The sequence below is a fragment of the Orycteropus afer genome, unplaced genomic scaffold (assembly GCF_000298275.1).
Source record: "Orycteropus afer afer isolate SDZICR_OR568_19922 unplaced genomic scaffold, OryAfe1.0 scaffold00469, whole genome shotgun sequence".
Taxonomy (NCBI): domain Eukaryota; kingdom Metazoa; phylum Chordata; class Mammalia; order Tubulidentata; family Orycteropodidae; genus Orycteropus; species Orycteropus afer.
Window position 1 is genome coordinate 260,180 of NW_006922056.1, and position 19,944 is coordinate 280,123.

The window sequence follows — 19,944 nt, forward strand, 5'->3', positions numbered from 1 at the left end:
GAGACGCGGCAAACCAGCCATGCTGCAGAGTGAGGTAGTGGCAAGGGGCCAGGGAAGAACTGCCAGTCACCACTTGAGTCACTAAACTAGAACATTTAATGGACAAGTACAACAGACCCCTCCGCCGGACGCTGCCTGAGGAACACCCAAGTTCCTGTGCCTCCTGTGCCTGGGGCAGCTGCCTCTCAGGGCAGCCTGGCCTCTAGAAGGCGTTCCTGATCCGGGCGGCCACCAGCACAAGCACCTCCCCAATCTTCTTCTGCCAGTTGGCGATGTCCTTGGACACGGCGCACCACAGCTCGCCGTGCCGCGGCTCCGCGTGCTCACAGCGCTTCCTCACCTCCTCCTGCTGCTCCTGGGGGCACACAGGTGCTTTAGCAGGCACCCCACACACACTGATGGCGAGGAATAGGGCCCAGCAGGACCCAGCACCTCCAGACCAAGCCGTCTCTCAGTATGGTCAAGACAGCCTCCCCCACGGAGCACAGAGCCCCACCATCTGCAGAGCATGGACACCCATCCATGAAGCATAGAGCCCCCCATTCTGGGGAGCATGGACCACTTTCCTGCAGAGCATACAGACCCTCCTTCTGGAAAACATGGACCAGCCCCCCCCAGAGCATGGAGCCTCCCTGTGCTGGGGAGTGTGGATCCTCTTTCTGTGGAGCACAGAGCCCCCCACTGGACTGCCGGTCTCCAGGCAAGGCCTCGGCACACAGGTCCTGAGTGCATCTCACTCAGAAGGACCTGAGTCCACCTTCTCTGAGCAGACACTCAGACAGGATGGAAGTGTCTGAAAGCTGCTGGCCACAGGCAATATGAAAGGTAAGGAACTAAGGAGGTGATATGATCCAACATGAACTGAAGAGCCAGCACTGGGACTGTTGACTGTCACCTACAAGACCACACCCCAAGACTGTAACCTACATCCCTTGACCAAGAGTGGAGCCCTGTCCCCTGCCCCACTGCTACGGAAGGGCCAGAAACACCAGAAGCAGATGGACGGCGGCTGTGCTCGGCATGTCTCACCTCTGTGCCATGCTGCAGCTCAAACTTGTAGAAGAAGGCCCACGCGTCCCCCAGGTCTGAGTCGATCTTCACAGTGCGGTGGAACCACTCCCTGGCCTTGGTGATCTTCCGCTCACTCCAAAACAGCCTGTTCCGGAAGGAGGGGGCAGAGCAGCTGCTGGTTATCACGGCTGCTGACCCGAGGGGCACGGTGGGAGGGGAGGCACAGCCAGAGTCCTAGCACAGCGCAGCTGGAACTGCAGCTCCGAGTGGCTATGCCGTGAGCACCCACACCAAAGTACAGCCTTCAGCACCAGACTGAGCGCTGGGGACACCCCAAGTGTTTCTTAAAAAAAAAAAAAAAAACCCACAGAGCAAGCCCTCCGAGCCCCAGTGAGGCATTACTCCTCCTGGTCACATACACGGACATGGGGAGCTTCACCCAACAAACCTGAGGCTCTGAGGAAGGAGAGTTATATGGTGTCCTGCTAAGACGTCTCAGGGTACTGCTCTGCCTGGTGAGTGGCTCCAGCCCACGAGAACACACTCTGACAAATGTCTGGGCCCAGGGGACTCCACTCAGGGTCCCCGTGAGTCGTCCTCCCAGAGAGGGCAGGACACGATGGTGGGTGGCTCCCAGGCTGCGGAGTGGTCTAGCTGCCCGTGCCCTCTTTGCTGTGCCCGCTGTGCCAAAGCTACCCGGTGCGCACTGCCTGCCTGACTGCTTTCTAAGCCTTAATTGCCTAGCGTTAGATAAACTGTGATGGGAAGGGCACAGCCCTGACAGCACATCAGAATGTGGCCTGGTGTGGCCTGGGGGACTATTTGTTTTAGCAAAGCCTTTTACGAGGTTTTATGGCCACTCTATCAGAGCCTCAGACATAAATGTCCCTCTGGGAGGTGGAAGCAAAAGGGCAGGATTGTCTAGCAGACACAAGCCAGAATAAAGGGGGCCTCCCAGCCTGGGCCTACCTTCCACCTCTCTGGCTGCAGAGCCAGGGCTGCCACCAGACCTGCTAGAGACCATGGCCCTGGGCAACAGTGGAGACCGCTGGGAAAAGGGGAAGGGGCAGAAAGCCAGACACCTCTTCACATCACCACTTGAGTGGGGGCAGGTGGAGACCAAGCTTCCAGTCAGACAAGAATATAACAGGGGAGGGGCCTCCAGCCTAGCACCTGGGGCCAAAGGCACCACCAAGCCAACTCATCCCCGGCCAGACATATACCAGCTAGACCTCAGGGGAGAGACCTGGGTCCTTCTTATTCATAGTCCTTCACAGTCACACTGCCCCCTGTGGATACCCCACCCTGGCACTGCACTCAGGCCTGGTATCCCCGGGCCATCCTCTTTCCAGAAGGTGGGGTTGGTTCTCGAGGCCCCGCACACCGGCTCACCCTGAAGCTCTCTGCCAGGGATGACACCCCTGCCCTGGCATGTGCTCCACCCCACCGAGGGTGCACATTCCAGCGCCTGCGTGGGTGAGTGCTGCTGGTCCTCCCAGATCCTGCCTGAGGCACCCCTACAGATGTCGTCCTGACCTCGACCTAAGGCCAGTCCTGACTGCACCATGTGCTCGTGCTGGCCTTGGCCCAGCCACATGCGTCTTGGCAACTCAGGCTGGTGGATGTCCTGAGAGATGGGACAGACGCAGACGCCCAACACGAGGAGAGGCACAGGCCGAGCTCAGCCTTTGCTTGCAGCTCCCTCCTCCATTCCGTCAGGACCAACCCCAGCCACCCAGGCCACCCCAAGGAGCCTGATGGGCCAAGGTGGGACCCAGCACAAGCTAGGTGTAGCCTCGCCTGCACAGCAGACGTCTGGCGGGCCCTGAGGAGCCAGGCCCTGCTCCTGCCCACGGGGTGACGGCCCAACGCAGGCACTCACTTGGCCACTGCCAGGAGCACGTGTGGGTCATGCTCGCACTTCTTCAGGGCGTCCACACTCTTGGTCTTCCTCTGGGGTCTGGCCTCAAGGAAAATAGCCTCAGACCACAGGATGCCTGAGGATCAGACAGAGGCATGAGCTCAGGGCAGAGAAGAGCCCTGACCAGCTGCCGGGAGGGGTGTGCAGACTTGACCTGAGGACCTGTGTGATCAGAGCCTGCAGTGACTTCCCTGGAGGCTCTGCCCTAACAGGCCCCGCTACACTGAGGGCCTGCACTCTTCAAGGTGGGGCAGATCGAAATACTAGAAGACAGCCTCAGATCTGACAACTCACAGGAGGGTGGTATATTTTTGGCAAATCCACAGAAAATAATTCTGCAAAGCCATTAATATTCACAGTTTGGAAACTTAATGACAATGAAGCAGTTTCACAGAGCTGTCAGTTTAAAACCAGGATGGTTTTAATCTCCTGCACAGGCCGTGATAACACAGATTTCGGGTAGTGAGTTCTGAGCGGCAAGGTTAGTGGTGGTTTTGACTTCCTTCCACTCCCAACCTGTCTCTGCTACCCTTACAAGACTTACAGACCCGGGACAGATAATGAAGCTGGAACTGTAGGAGAAAGGAGACAGCAGCACTCCAGCCCCTGGAGCCTGAGAATCTCAGCCAGAGGTCTCAGTGGCCAAGTAGAGCCAACTGCTTCAGACAAAGTGATTCAAAGGAAGCAAACGTTTCTTCCATCTGTGTGGCCCCGCCTGCCCCTCACCTGAGTGCTGGCATTCTCACAGCGCCTTGGCCCCGCCCACCCCTCACCTGAATTCGGGCACTCTTGCAGTGCCTTGGCCATGAGTGTGTTGGCAATGTTCTTCAGCCCTGCACGGTACTCCAGCCGCACAGATTCCAACCTGAGTGGAAAGGCCAGAAGGAAGGTCCTCATGTGCCTGGCTGGTGTTCTGGCAGCTTCTGGAAAGCTCTACCTGCAAGGCTTCAGCCTCGGTGAACACCAGCAGTGGCAGTTCCTGCCCCTGGAGCCCATCCCCCAAGCAGCAGCCCAGAATTGTAGTCACCACCCAATCGTGCCCCACACCAGTGAGGTTCTGGACGCAGTGCCCAGGAGCCACCCTCCTCCTGCCTGTTCCCCAGTGTTCACAGGCTCTACAGATGGACAAACTGCCCCCAAGGTTCCTGTGCTCATGCTCTGCCTGTCCCGTGTGGCCACCCCCAGCCCCAAGAGGCCACCCCCAGCCCCAAGAGCCTACCTCCTGCACACTGGACCCTACATACCTGCCTCATTGTCTGCTGTGGTCCTCCATGCATCCTTATGGGAGCATGGGTCAAACACCACGTTGTCATCGGGCCCCTCCAAGCACCAGCCCACAGGATATGGACTGAGAGGTAGGCCACCATCCTAGGACTCACCATAGGCCAGGATTCTTGGGGTTTTTCAGACGAGACTTCTCCAGGATGGCTCGTGCTCTGGTCAGCTGCCCAACCTTCTCCTCCAGCCGGGACAGCAACAGCCACAGGGGTGTAGAGTGGGGACATTTCTTCAACTATGGCCGAAACACAAAAAGTGAGGGATCAGAAAGGTCTTGTACAGGATGAGACACAGCCAGGATAGGATGTGATCTCGTGGCTACCACGTGCACTGGGGCCGCGTGTGCGAGGGTCACGTGCGAGACAATGCATCTTTGTGCACATAATGTGTGTGAATCACCCTGAATCTCACACTGTGTCTGTGTTCACTCTCAACACCACACACGTGAGCCACACTCGAAGTTGCTGACCACAACCATTCAGCTCCCACTTGAGCCACAGGCACTGGTCCCAGCCCCAGCATTCAGTTCCACAGTCTATAGCTTCCCCTTCCCAGGCTCAACCCCCTGGCTGTTAAACCCTACCACCAGCTCACCTCCTGGCTGGAGGACCCCCTCTTTGGGCTCACTCCCTGGTTATAGAACCCCACCCTCCACCCCCGGCTGTTACACCTTCCCACTGGCTCACCCCCTGCCTGTAGGACCATCCCTCACTCACCCTTGGCTGCAGGGCTCCTGGGTTTATCCCCTGGTTATAGAATCTCCCTACCCCTTGGTTGTAGGACCCTCCCCTGGGCTGACCCCAACTGTAGAATCTCACTACCCCCTGGCTGTAGGCCTCCCGGGCTCACCCCCTGGTTATAGGACCTCTCTCCCCGACCCCCGGGCTCACCCCCTTGGCTGCAGACCCCCCGGGCTCACCCCCTGGCTGTAGGCCTCCCGGGCCTTCTCTGTCCCGTTGTCCTGCTCTTCAATCTGTCCCTTCATCATCCACAGCTTGGGGAAGTCCTCATAGTGCTTCAGGGCCTCCTCGCACAGCTCCTGGGCGGCACTGATGGTCCCCAGCACCCACTCCAGCTTCACGGACTTCATGAACACCTGGGGAGGCGGACATGCTGTCGGCCACCCGTGTCCTGCTCAGAGTGACCACACTGTCCCCATCCTCACTGGACACATGAGCTCTGCTCCATATGCACGTGGCCCCCCGCAGTCAGGGCTGGGACCACACTCACCCGGGCGGTGGGGGCACTGCTCCGTGCCTTGGCCAGCAGCCTCCGGGCCCGCTCATACTCATTATTCTCCGACTCCAGCTTCACAGCTGCCAGCCAGATCTCCTCACTGTTGGGGTTGGCCTGCAGGAGCACAGGGTGGCAGGCTGGGGCCCGGCAGGCACCCACCAGATCAGCTGGCCCAGAAGCAGCGCCGGGCTAAGCCCACCTTGTCTTGGCTGCCGGTTCTGGCCCTGAGCACTTCCAGGTCACAGGCTAAGGGGCAGACTCCAACTAGAAACCCTGACTCACCTGGAAGACGTACCACATTCACACCAGTGTGGGTAAGCCCTTGGCAGGTCCTGGCCCACCCCACAGAGCTTCTAAAAGGCCTAGGATCCCTCCCGTCACAGACATGCGGACCCATACCCAGCCAGCTGCCCAACAGTCATGACGATGGGCAAAGGCACCAGGCCACGCAGGGCTCAGGGCCCGGCGATACTCTCCACTGGCGGCCCTCGAGCAGCAGCCCCTACGCCAAAGCTAAGCAGCACCCCGCAGGCAGCAATGGCAGCCACTGGCCACCCCATGTGCTCGGCAACCTCACAGCCCCACAAGGCCACCCAGAACAACCACCCAGAGCATCATGCCCGCTCAGAGGTGACGGTGGGCGCAGAGGTGACGGTGGGCACAGAGGTGACGTGCCCCACAGGCAACCTGGAGCATACGGTCAGACCCAGGCCCGGCCCCCCAACGTGCACGCAAGAGTGGACGTTACTATGCTATCCTGAACCACATATCACCCTACATCTAGCACCCAGGTCATCAATAAGAGTAAGGTAAGAACTGTGCACCTCCTGGCCAAGCTACAACAGCCATGGACTGCAGACCCCTCCCTGGAGCTGGCCTTCAACAGGCAGCGCACACAGAACTCTGATGCTGAGGGACAAGCCTCGAGGGACCATTTGTGTTCCAAGTAGGCCAAAGGCCACCCTACTCCCCATGGAGAGACGAGTGGAGGGAAGGCTTGGGATTCTCAGGCATACATCCCTCACAGTCCACCACTGCTCACCCACCTGGAAGGCCAGAGCCAAGATGCTCCTTGCGGCAGGCACGTCTCCCGCCAGCCACTTGGACTTGGCGCCCATGAGCCACAGCACCTCAGCCTTGGGGCAGTGGGCCACAGCCCTCTGTAGGAGTGCCTCCAGGGACTCCCTGCAAAGCAGAGGGCACTGTCAGCAGGGCCATAAAGCACCAGGCACTCGCCACAGCACGAGGCTGTAAAGACAGTTACTGCTCCAAAGTCCGGTGCCATAAATGATTTATCAGGTTTACAACGGGGACAGCATGGGGAAATCTCCTCGTTCCATAAAGACCTTGATATCAACTACCGGACAGGTTCTACAAAGCAGCCCATTGTTCACACCACCGCCTGCAGGGGGTGGGAGCATCACAAAAGGCCCCCACAGCCACATCCGGGGAGGGGCAACCCCATCACGGGACTCCCTGGTGCCAGCGGAGGTCTTGGCCTTGGAGAGACGCTGCCTCATGAGGAGTCATTTCAGTCACCACCAAGAAAGACCACCAGGCCACACCGCCACCTTGGCTGTGTGCACCCACTGCCCCCCATCACACTGTCCTGACAGAGGCCTCAGTGTCCATGTTGAGTAAGTAAAAGGGTCTCTTCTGGGGGTGCAACACCTGCAACAGCGATACCATCCCCCAAGGAAACCCAGAAAAGAGCATCTCTGTCACCTTGTGAGGCTGCAGGCCCGGGAAGAATGACCATCATGGTCACCAGAGATGGGGGGACACTGCACAGAAGCCAAGGGTCAAGATCAGCAGTGAACACCCATGCAAGGGTGGGTCATGGAGGGGGCACACATCCACACCTCCAGGGAGGTCATGGGGGGCGGGGCGCACACCCACATCTCCAAGGAGGTCACATAGAAGGAGCACACCCACACCTCTAAGGAGGTCATATAGAGGGGGAACACCTACACCTCCAGGAAGGTCACGTGGGGGCGCACACCCACATCTCCTGGGAGTCATGGGGGGCACACTCACACCTCTAGGGAGTCACGGGGGGACACACCCACACCTCCAGGGAGGTCATGGGGGGGAAGTGCACTTATGCCTCGAAGAAGGATCACAAAGGGACACATACTCCCACTAGGAGGGAAGATGTTGAAGAACAGGCACGTCCACAACCCAACCTGAAAACCGCTTGCGCTGCTGTCCAGGCCACTCATGGGAAGCTTTGGCACCAAGCACTCACACTAGAAGGCAGCTATATCCTCAGACTCTACCAAGTTTTAACACTAAGATCAATAACAAACCACCTCGCAGTAAGTGTGTGGGGGGAAATACTTCAGGGACATATGAGAAGACTTTCATAGATGAAGAGTAAACCACCTCAGTCTAAAAAGAGCCAAAAAACCCATCGTTCAGCACACATTTGAGTGTGCAGGGGAGAGGGGAGGGAGCAGGTGGGCGTGCACAGGGGTGTTCAGGGGAGGTAGTGTGCGGGCATGCAGAGGGGTATGCAGGGGAGGGAGCACGCGGGTGTGCAGACTGGTATGCAGGGGAGGGAGTGCATGGGTGCACAGAGGGGTGTGCAAGGGGGAGGGAGCGCGCAGGTGTACAGACTGGTGTGCAGGGCAGGGCACGTGTGGGTGTACAGACTGGTGTACAGGAGGAGTGTGCGGGGGTACAGACTGGTGTACAGAGGAAGGGCTCATGTGGGTATACAGACTGGTGTGCAGGGGAGGAAGTGTGCAAGTATACAAAGGGGTGTGGGCGAGTGTGCAGGGGAGCAAGGCCCTGGGGAGCTACTTAGAACAAGTTGCAACACCTAATTCAATCAGCATTTATGGCCAACGAAACAGCCTGGAAATGTTTTCCCAATTAAAGAGAATTGTGCAGGACCTCCTCAAGGCACAAGAATTTCAGCCAACACAGGCAAAATGAGAACCACGCCTCTCTAAGCCCAGCCCTGCCTCAGCCGCAGAAGCCTCAGCAGAACGTGGGGTACCCCAAGCCCCAGCTGGTGACGGGCAGCAGATAAGATCCCCAGGCCTCCTTCTCAGCCACAGAGCAGAGACAGCCCACCTCGAGAGAAGCCGAACACATTAGACCACCACCATAAAAACTCTGCTCCCAGCACTGAGTTTATGCTAACAGTGGTGGAACATTTTGGAAAAGGATAGCAATAATGGTGGCACGACACTAAAAACATCATCAATGTCCCCAAGCTACAAATGTGGAAACTGTTACACTGGTGAATGTCTTAGCGTGTATGTTTTCACCACAATAAAGTAAAAATAAAGCCCTGCTCCTGGAGCTCTGGTAGTGTAGTGCCTAAGGCATTTGACTGCTAACCAGAAGGCCAGTGGTTCAAACCCATAAGCCACTCTGCAGAAGGAAGATGGAGCAACTTACTTCTGTAGTGATACTGCCTCAGAAACCCAAGAAGGGATCGCTATGAGTTGGGTCTGACTTGATGGCACATAACAACAACAACACCTGCAGCTCCATGCTGCCCTTACACCCTCAGAGAAGTCGGACCTCAGAGTAGTCCGAGCCCAGTAGCACAGCTGCCCGCCTGGCCCACGTACCTCGTGCCGTGGTTCTTCTCAAAGTAAGCTGCTCGCAGCCACACGCTCTTCTTGCTAGGGAACACTTGCAGGGCATAGGCATAGATGGCACGGGCGCACTCCAGGGCACTGTGGGCCACACACTAGAGGGAGAGAGAGATGAGCCAGCAGCCAGACACCCCACACCCTCAGGCAATGGCCAAGTGACCACAACTGCTAGAAGCTGCAGGAGTGACTGGCACAGATAAAGCCACAGCCCAGGGTGGGAGGGCAGGGATGGCGATGTGGGAGCCAGCGTCACACGCTTGTTTCTTTTAAAAACCAGGAACTGTCAACCGCAGGGACGATGAGCCTTTACAATCTCACCCTTCTGAGACCAAATGGTCACGCGTGACCTTAAAACCAAGATGAGAAGGTTGAAGGCAGGGAATGAATGGAAACAGGACAAGCAGAACAGAAACGAGGAGGATGTTCACGCATGTGCAGACTAATCTATGTCACTCAACAGCCTACACAGAAACAGGAAGCTGAGTGCTCTGTAACCTCCACAGAAACCAACATGATACAATGTTGTCAGGAAGCTTGTTACGTTGTTAGAAAAAGCAGCAAGGGTGGCAGTTACTTCCCATTACAAATGCTACAGTCAACATGGGAGAAAGCCCACCCCTCTGCAGAGCTGTGCAAAGGATTCCACCCTCTTCCACACACGGGCCAGTAGCTGTTCCCTGGCTGACACGGAGCTCACCATGAAAAGGCACCCAGCACTGGTCTTGCCACTGCCACCGAGGGGCACTACCACCACCCTCAGATGCGGCCTCTCGCCTCCCACACAGGATACTCAGCAGTGCCATGTAGCTAGCTAGGCTGCACATGGGCTTCTCTCTGACCACCCGAGACGGCCCTGCTGTGTTCACAGCCACCGAGACTGCTCAGTGTGTGAGAAGACATGCCATGGCTGTGACGTCCAGGGACTCAGGTATAGGTGGGATCTCACTGTAGCCTGTAAGCCCCACATCTCACCCACTAGCACCTCTGACGCCCTTCATGCCCACAGGTGGCAGGGTGAGAGCTAGGGTACATGGCTTGGGGCTGGACTCTTGGCACACAGGACACTACTTGCCATGAAAACCAAACTAATAAAAGCCAAGCATTCCTCACGTTGTGAGCACACACAAGACGTGCGTTAACAGCGGCGCTCACGGGCAGCTGAGCTGGAGCTCCTGCCCCTCCCGCCACTCACGCTGTCAGCATCCTCCATCCAGGTGTGCTTCCGGTCCTCCTCTTCAATCCCAATGCCGATGACGGCACGCATGACTGCCTGGCAGGTGGCCACGCTGCCAGCCTTGTCACACTCCTCGGCGTCCTAGGGGAACACGACACTGATTACAGCCGAGGTACAGGTGCCTGAATGCACCTGCTGCCCTCTGATGACGTCCACTTGTCGCCGGGGCTCGACAGCACTGCAGCCTTTAACTGCCTGAGCATAACAGCCTGTCAGGCTCATCCGTGCCCATCCTCCCCTTGCTCATCTCTGGCCCTGACATGTAGCACAGGGGCCTGGCATAAAAGTGCTGGATAAACACGGAGGAAGTGAACGCAGCCGCACTCGTTCACTATGTCAAGCAAGTGTCCACTATGTACAAAGTACTAATTTAAGACGACCCAGTGGGGGATACCCATGGACTATTTCCAACATGAGAGGTAAGAGAGGTCCCCTGAGTTAAACAGGAGACGTGAAGGAACGTCAGAAGAGAGATAAAAAGAACCAGAACACATGCCAGAGTCGGGAGGAGGAAGGAAGTGGCTCAAATGTGAGTGGGGGTGTGAGATAAGCAGAGCAGACTTAGGGCCCATGAGACGGGTGCTGTGAGGGATATGCCTAAGCATTTCAGTCAAGCCGCTGAGTGGGCTCTGAAGATGGTGCCCAAGTGAGAAGGCAGGATGGGACCTCCCAGTGCCTGTGAAGCACTTAGCAATGGCCCAGTACACAGCAGGTGCTCAATAAAGTGATCATGACCTGATGGCTGCTTCTCTTGACAAGATGGAAACATAGCTGTAGGAAGACCAGACAGCATCCAACTCTCGCCAGAGGGGTGCTCAGGAACGGAACCAGACTGACAGAGATCGCATGGCACACTAGAGCCTGTGTGTGTGTGTATGTGTATGTGTGTACGTATGTTTGTGCAAGTGTGTGTGGGAACCTTTGTGTGCATGTGAGTCTGCATGTGGTATGTGTGAGTGCATGTGAGTCTGTGTGACAGTATGTGTGCAAGTCTGCGTACTCGTATCTGTGGGCCTGTGTGACAGTCTGTGTATACATGAAAGCCTGTGTGTGTACAAGTCTGTGTGTGCATCTGTGCACGTGCATCTAAGTAGGAGTATGTATGTTTATTATGAGCTTGTATGTGTGTGTCTGTGTGTGACCCCATAGAGCAATGGAGGTGAGGAGACGCATGTCCTACAATGGGGTGCTCTTCAAAGCCTCCATTAGCTATAGGCCTACAGAAAGAGGAGAGGGCCCAATCCCACAGGGGAAGGAAGCATGCTGGTGCACCTTCCTAGGTGTCAGCAGCACGTAGGAGACTGAGTGCAGGCAGCACACCACCCCACCTGGATCCATTGCTCGCGGTTGATCTCTACACCGTTGGCCCGCAGCGAGGTGATGGCACGGTCGATGATCTTCTCCACCATTTGCGTGTTCCCGTTGGCCTCCTCAAGCTTGGCAGCTGTGATCCAGATATGCCGGTCCGTAGGGATGTTCTCCCGGGCTTTGTTTAGGACTTTGCGGGCATTTTCGTAAGTCTCAAGCCTTGCCAGAGCAAGCCAGAGCTACAGAGAAGGTGTCAGAAAGTGAGACACCAGTGCTGAGAGCAGCCCATCCGGCAGAGGGAGTGGGTGACCGGCGGCTGGACATGTTGCACAGGTGAGAGTCAGGGCTTTGTCTCCAGCAGTGTCCCATGGGGTCACTACTCGCCCTGCCTGACTTGGTGAGCGACTGCTTCATTGACAGAAGCAGCTGCTGGACTTTTGCCCAAATGTTCCAAACGTTTGGTTGAATGTACAGAATCCAGGACCCCTCAGGTGCAGGTACCAGGTCCACAGCAGGTATCGACATGCCACATGATCAGGGTACACTGCTGCCCTGTCTACAAGACTGCTGATTCCATAACATTCCCTCGCCAAAACACATGTGTGAGCTCTGTTTTTATGTAAATAAATTAAGATTAATTTAGTTTGAGAAACTCGTAACGCCCCTTCAGATAATTAAAGACATACCGGGTGTCTTAAGAGCAAGGCTAAGGTCACCACACAGATGCCAAAACCTGGCTTATCCACCACGGCCGTCAAGTCCACAAAGCAGAATGCCTGAGGGTTTTCAAGGCTGTCATCTTTACAGAAGCAAACTGCCACATTCTTTCTCCCACAAAGTGGCTGGTGGGTTCAAATCACTAAGCTTGGGGTTAGCAACTAAGCGCTTCACTACTGTGCCATCAGGTGCCCCCTGAAAGCCTTACAACTGAAGTAAACTAAGCAGCTTAGAGGCACAGAGCTGAACTCGTGATAGGCTGGCTGGCAGGAACACGCGCCAGAGCTCGTCACCCCTCACCCTCAGCTCCTCTGCCCACAAACCTGGGCCTAGGCTAGGAGAGGCGGCCCTGGAGAAGGCAGGCACAGCCTCCCATGGTCTGGTGTGAGTGACATTGGTCCCACACACTCACCAGGAATCAGGCCTATGCCAGGGAACCACTGTGGCAAGCCAATATGGAACAGCCCTGTAACTTCACAGTCCCTATGACATCACAACCCTAGCATGTCACAGCCCCAATGAGTCCACAGACCATACAAGTCCCACATGACCTCATAGCCTCACAACTCCATGCTGTGTCACAGCCCCAAACATCACGCCCCTATGTGTCACAGTCCCTGTGATGTAACGCTGTATCACAGCCTCCTCCCATGGTACCACGTAGCATCACAGCCAGCGGTGCCAGGCCTCACCTCCACACTGGTGGGGCAGCACTCCACTGCACGGCTGAGCATGATCCTGGCATCTTCCGGCTCCTCCAGCTCCACGGCGGCCTTCCACAAGCGAACTGAGTTTGGAACATGCTCGAGGGCTGGGAGAGAGAAAACGAGAAAGCAAGTAAGGGGAAAGAGGGCTTGAGAGAGAGCCTGCCCACCTGCTGAGAAGCTGATACACAGGATGGAAAGGGCATGCCTCAGGGCCGCAGAGCTCAGGGCCCCAACCCCACTCCACCTGGAGAGATGGGGACCCTCAGGTCAGGCAGGGACAAACAACAAACACAGAACATCTGTGGTGCCTAAGCAAGAAAGCCACCAAAGGACACAGGATATGTGCAGCCAATAAGTGAGTCTAGAAAGGTTACGCTGGGTGCAAAGGGCTGTCGGAACGGGGCTCCACCCAAACCAGGCAGACCTATGTTAGTGAAGGAGCCCACAGAGTGGTGTCGGGGGAGGACTGGGCACAGAACATGAGACTGTCTGAGTAAAGAGCCCAGAGCGGTGCAGGGCCAGGACTGGCCATGGAGAGTGCAGGGACCTTCTGGGGGAGGGCGGTATTCTCTGCCTTTGATAGAGGTGTGATTGTATCTGTCAAAATACCCAACTTCACGCTCAGGAAATCTATAAATTACACCTCAATAAAAAAATATCTTAGGAGAAAAAAAGTACCAGGAAGAGCTCATTATTACATGTTCTTTCTTAAAAAATCTCTCTAGAGCAGACTGGAAGGGCCTTACTGGACAGTGATGGGCTATCCGGGACTCTGGTGAGGACACAGCCACAGTGTGTCCACACCTGTGCATGTAGGATGTCCTAGAGTCCACGCTGATGCTTGAGGAGAGCCAACACCGTCAGTCACTTCTGAAGAGTGGCAGAGGGTCAGCTCTGATGAATACATTGGAAAAACAGCACTAAATACTATATCCTGAACAAAAATCAAAGTTACCTAAGAAGACACAAACAAGTCCTTCTTTATAGCAGATTCCTGGCAACAAAAGCACAAAGAATGACTGCTGTGACGTCACTGTTTCACAAGCCTGTCAAGGAACGGACCCAGGCAATGAACACTAGCAGCTGCTTGAAGCACAAGATGCACTGGCCTAACAAAGCAGATGCCCAACCCGACCACAAGGAGAGGCTGGCCAGGCACGGGCACACATCACGCAGCAAGTGCCCACCCACCCTGGGGCTCTCTGGGGAAAAAAATCCCATCTGAATCTGATCGAGCCCCAGATCAACAAGAAAGATGGAAACCCAGGGATGTCCAATGGCACAACCACAATGAGCAAACCTCACAAGGCAGGACATTCACAAGCTAAAGACCCAATTCTTTCAGATCGGGACAAGGGGTACAGAGAAGAACCTAGAAGAGACACCAACCAGACAGACACATTGGGCTTTGCTTAGAGTCTGAGTCAAACAAACCAACTGTATGTGTAGTTGCAGGACTGTGTGCAGGCATGTGTGCGTGTGCACAAATGCATGCATGAGTGCGTGTGTATCCATATGCTCATGCTAGTGAGTACAAGTGTGTGGATGTGTGCACATACACTGTAAGACATGTGTGAGCACAGGTGTGCATGTTCGTGAATGCGTATGATGCGTATGTGCGTGCATGTACAAGTGTGTGCATACATATTCATGTGCACGCTTGTATGTGTGAATGTGCACATGCTCACGTGTGTATCTGCATGTGCATGCTCATGAGTACCTGAGTGCATATGTGTGCACATACAGAAGTGCATGAATGTGCACATATTTGTGTGCACATGCATGCCTGTAGGAGTGAATGTACATATGCTGCTGTATGTGTGTATCTGCATGTGCATGCTCATGAGTGCCTGTGTGCATATATGTGCACAGACACAAGTACGTAAATGCATGTGCATATTCACGTGCATGTGCGTGCTTGCATGTGCGAATGTGCACATGCTCACATAACTGTGTATCTGCACATGCATGTTCATAAGTGCCTTGTGTGCATTGCACACATGCACAAAGTGCATCAATGTGTGTGCATATTTGTGTGCAGGTGCATGCTTTTGAGTACATGTGTGAATGTGAATGTGTTCATTTGCACGTGCATGTTCACGAGTGCTTGTGTATGTGTGCACATGCTCCTGAGTACATGTGAATGTCTGCACATACTTATATAAGCACATGTACATACTCATCGATACATGTTGTGGTCTAGTAAATTACTTAGTGTGGCTTTTCTACCCATAAGTCTTTGTAAACTCCAAGGTGGGATTTTCTATGAGCAACTGAGGAGCTCCTGATTGCTGAAGTTGCCCACCTGGAGTACTTCTACTGGGAGTGGCACAAAACAATGTTCTGGGAGGTGCCCTATCTCTCTCTCAGGTGCTTAGAGTTCTGATGCTATGACTGGCTAGTTTGACCACCCTGCCGGGCTCAAAAGGAGGCCTCCTAGAGGCAGAACTCTCTCTGACTGCTGGTTGAGGAAGATGTGCTGCTGAAAGAGACACGGGCTCCTGAGACACGCGCTGCTGGGAAAGAGACGCAAGAGACACGCATTGCTAAGTGAGACACTGAGGGACCAGCACTGCTGGGAAAGAGACTGTGAGAGACTCTTGGCTGAGGGACGGTGGGCTGGGGAGAGAGACTGAGCATTTTTCCTGAACGCAAATTGTAGCTTGGTGCTTCCCTAATAAACCTTGTAATCTGTGAGTTCTGTGTGGCCACTGCAGCAAATTATCGAACCCAGGAGAGAGGTGGTAGGTGCTTTGGGAGGAACGGTTGGAGCAAGGGCTGGAGGGGGAAGGCAGCATGTCTGCCCTGGCAGGAATAGGCCTTGGGTTACTGCTGGCAATCCTGTCTTCCTCTTGTGGGGTTAGAGGAGGTCAGAACATGTGGCCTCCTTGCCGTTTTCGCACATGTATATGAATGTGTGCACATATACTTATGTGAATGTGTGTGTACATGCGGGTGCATCCTTAAGAGTTGCATGTGTGTGAATGCATGCACAGACTCATGAGTGCACTGTGTGCATGCATGCTCATGAGTACATGGATGCATACATGTGCACATGCATGACTACATGTGTGAAAGTGTGGGACACATACATACACGAGTACGTGTGCACATGCTCGTGTGTACACAGCTGCATGTACTTATATTTATGGCTACGTGTGCGTGAGCACGTGTGCGTACTTGTGTAGATGCATGTGGGTGAGTACATGCATGTACATGCTCATAAGAACGTGTGTGAATGTGTGCATGAGTGTGTGTGCTCATGATAATGTGTGAATGCATGTGTGCATGTTCATCAATGCATGTATACTTCCTCATGTGTGAGTGTGTCCCCACAGGTGTTTGCATGTTTGTGTGAATGCATATGCATGAGTGCATGTGTGCACATCTCATGAGAATGTGTGACTTCATGTGTGCATAGTCATGAATAAGTATGCATGAGTGTGAGTGCATTTATGTGTTCATGTAAGTGCCTGTGCATGAGTATCTGTGTGTGCTCATGAGAACATGTACGTGAATGCCATGTGTCTGAGGGGGTGTGAGTGCACGTGTGCAAGTGCATATGCTTGTGTGTGTGAGACAGTAAATGTGCACACATGCATGTGAGTGTATGTGTGCAGAAATCACCAGAAAAGAAAGACATGCCTAGAATCCCAGAGTGCCCACACTGCTCCACATTTGTCACGTCAGGTCACCGTCCAGCATCCGCTTTGGCTGGGAGGTGGGCAGAGTGTGGGTCTCCAGCAAGCCAGGAGCAACAGCTAAGGCTGCCCACAAGCTCGTCAGGGTTGGGGGTCAGAGCTCTGGGGAGGTCTTCAGTCAGCAGATAAGGTCACCTGTGCCTCATATATCTGTGACCCATAACTTGCCAAGGGCCCACTGCAGAGGAAGCTCTCAGTACTCTCTCCCCAGGGTCCCTGGACCTGTGGGATGGATCCCACGTATGCTGCCACAGGCCACACATGGCTCACCCAGACACCCTTCCATGGCAGGCGTGATGACAGCTGAGGGTTTCCACATCCCACAGAGCCGTATCTGTCACAGTGACCTTGCCATGGGCTCTAACCATCCAGGGACATGTCACAGCAGAAAGCCAGCAGCATGGACACACCCTGGACCCACATTCAGGGCCACACCTGGTAGGACCAGACAGCTACCCACAGAGCACTGGTCATGGCACTAGAAGGGGGAGGTCTGAACTGATGCCACCCCACAGCTGGCCTCTTCTGCGAAAGTATATGGCTAGGAACCAGCAAGGGTGCTGGGCTCCTCCCTGCCACACATCCCAGCCCACTGGTAAGGTATGTTCCACATCTACAGCAAGGAACTTTGCTGTGTGGAGGAGGAGATCCTGAGGAGGACACCTTACCCAAGGCACAGTCATGGCTCTTCAGTGCTGAGGTGGGACAGTATATTGCACTAGCTGCTCAGCGCCCTGATGGCCAAGCATGGTGAATTACTGCCAAACCGGGACACTGAAACTACATCCCAAGCCCAGAGGCCTCTCCATAGGTGCCAGCAAGTGCCTCCATCTCCAGAAGGACAAGCTAACAGGAACTGCAGACACGGGAGCCCTGAGGACTTGACGCCTTGCAAAGGAAGTCACTGCTCCAGGCCAAGAATCCAAGCAGTTAAGACACCAGCGGGGGGCAGAGGAACATCAAACACGCCAAAGAAAAATGGAGATGAAGCTCAGCTGGGTGGCAAGGTATAGACCAGAGAACCACAGAGAATACACCCTTTCTTCCTATATATTTCACGTGTGCTGTTGTGTACTTGTGTGCTATGTGTGTACAGATATGTGCTCCTGCATGCTCCATGTGTGCGGCCCTGTACTCTATGTGCGGATATATGTTCGTGCATGTTCCACATGTGTGGCTGTGTACTGTGTGTGTGCAGGTAGGTGTTCTTGTATGTTCTACATGTGTGGCTGTGTACTCTGTGTGTGTGCATATGTATTGTGCATCTTCCACATGTGCAACTATCTATTCTGTGTGAATGGGTATGTGTTCCTATGTGTTCCATGTTTGCAGCTGTACACTGTGTGTGGGGGGGTATTCCTGCATGTTCCACGTGTGCAGCTGTGTACTCTGTGTGCGTGGGTATGTGTTCCTGCATGTTCCACAAATGCAGCTGTGTACTCTGTGTCTGTATATGTTCCGTGCACATCCCATGTGTGCGGCAGTGTACTCTGTGTGCACATGGGTATGTTCCTGCATATTCCACATGTGCAGTTATGTACTGTGTGTGCATGGATGTGTTCTGTATGTGTCCCACACGTGCAGCAGTGCAACCTGTGTGTGCACGTATGTGTTCCTACATGTTCCATCTATGAGGCTGTGTACTGTGTGTATGTGTTCCATGCATGTTCCATGTGTGTGGCCATGTACTATGTGTATGTTTTCTGTGCATGTTCCATGTGTGCAACAGTGTACTCCATGTATGCGTGTATGTGTTCCGTGCATGTTCCATGTGTGCAGCTGTGTATTCTGTGTGCATGGATATGTGTTCTGTGTGTACAGGTATGAGCTCTACATTCTACACATCCACGTGCGTGTTTTATATATGCACGGGTACATGTTGTGTCTACACACATTCCATGTGTGCATGTATATGTTCCACATGTGTGTCCTCTGTGTCAGTACATGTTCTATGTGCATGGGTGCATATTCCAGACATACATGTGCGTACTGCATATATGTTTGGGTCAGGAGCATCGGTGGTGGTAAACTGTACAATATGGTCTGTGCGGTACAAAATACTTAAGCAGGACAGAATCTGTGGGAGTTGCCTTCATCCAGACACGGGTCCAGTGGCTGGGCTGCAATTGTCTCCACTTTAGGGGTTGGGTGGGAACATCTCCATGTGTGTCTCACTGGCAGCCTGCAGGAGGGGAACTAAACACCAACCACTGCTAACCCATCGGGTACTTTCCAAAGTGCTTCTCAGGGCTCAGATATCACCCTGTGTCAGAACATCTGTGGTGCAGGGAATTACTTAGTCTGGTTCTTTGAGCCACGGTCTGTGTGACTCACACCAGATGACTGGGTGGGACTATGCAAATGTGACGCCCTTGTGGCCCAATAAAGAGAGCGGATAGTTTGCTAACAACGTAAATAAAGTATTCAGTACCCTTCTAGGAGTCAGACCACAAAAATAAGGTATATGGAACCGTAACATGGGGATTGGTTTCGCCATCTTGCTAAACTTAAAAAGAGACATCGCAGAGGTGGAAAGGGGATCATGCTACCATCAAAAAGGAAAAGCCAGGAGTGAAGTGTGTTCTTGGACCCAACGTCCCTGTGCTGAGATAGCAGAGAGATGGCAGCAGCACCAAGAGACTAGCATGAGACAGAGCAGTGGGCTTCCTGGCCCACAAAGCAAGAAAGCTGTGTCTTTGAGCAAGAGGCTTGCTAGCAGAGTGGGGTCCCTCTCTGGGCACCTAGCAGCAGAACCTCAAGGGCTCTGTGACACTGGCCTGAGCAGGAGAAGGGTTGCTTTATGAAACATCTGCAGCCTTACAGCAGAGGGCACCGCGTGTGAGAGCCTCAGAGCAGGGGGCACCGTGTGAGAGCCTCAGAGCAGGGGGCACCATGTGTGAGAGCCTCAGGGCAGGGGCACCACGTGTGAGAATCTCAGGGCACGGGGCACCGTGTGTGAGAACCTCAGGGCAGGGGGCACCGTGTGAGAGCCTCAGGGCAGGGGGCACCGTGTGTGAGCCTCAGGGCAGGGGCACCGCGTGTGAGAGCCTCAGAGCAGGGGGCACCGTGTGTGAGAGCCTCAGAGCAGGGGGCACCGCGTGTGAGAGCCTCAGGACAGGGGACACCGTGTGTGAGCCTCAGGGCAGGGGGCACCGTGTGAGAGCCTCAGGGAAGGGGGCACCGTGTGAGAGCCTCAGGGAAGGGGGCACCATGTGAG

At 54.6% G+C, this 19,944-nt stretch overlaps 1 protein-coding gene across 1 annotated transcript in view; it reads right to left on the bottom strand.

Annotated features, from left to right (window-relative positions):
* Nucleotides 1–202: 202 nt before the first annotated feature.
* PRPF6 (pre-mRNA processing factor 6) overlaps nucleotides 203–19,944 on the bottom strand; it is a 30,572-nt gene continuing 10,830 nt past the window's right edge. The window contains exons 10-21 of the mRNA XM_007954645.2: nucleotides 13,012–13,130; nucleotides 11,623–11,841; nucleotides 10,253–10,375; nucleotides 9,034–9,155; nucleotides 6,493–6,631; nucleotides 5,441–5,560; nucleotides 5,130–5,306; nucleotides 4,312–4,445; nucleotides 3,706–3,797; nucleotides 2,894–3,008; nucleotides 1,030–1,156; nucleotides 203–355 (exon numbers count right to left, since the gene is read on the bottom strand). Of these exons, the coding sequence (XP_007952836.1) occupies nucleotides 203–355; nucleotides 1,030–1,156; nucleotides 2,894–3,008; nucleotides 3,706–3,797; nucleotides 4,312–4,445; nucleotides 5,130–5,306; nucleotides 5,441–5,560; nucleotides 6,493–6,631; nucleotides 9,034–9,155; nucleotides 10,253–10,375; nucleotides 11,623–11,841; nucleotides 13,012–13,130 (1,640 nt within the window). The remainder of the gene's footprint in view (nucleotides 356–1,029; nucleotides 1,157–2,893; nucleotides 3,009–3,705; nucleotides 3,798–4,311; nucleotides 4,446–5,129; nucleotides 5,307–5,440; nucleotides 5,561–6,492; nucleotides 6,632–9,033; nucleotides 9,156–10,252; nucleotides 10,376–11,622; nucleotides 11,842–13,011; nucleotides 13,131–19,944) is intronic.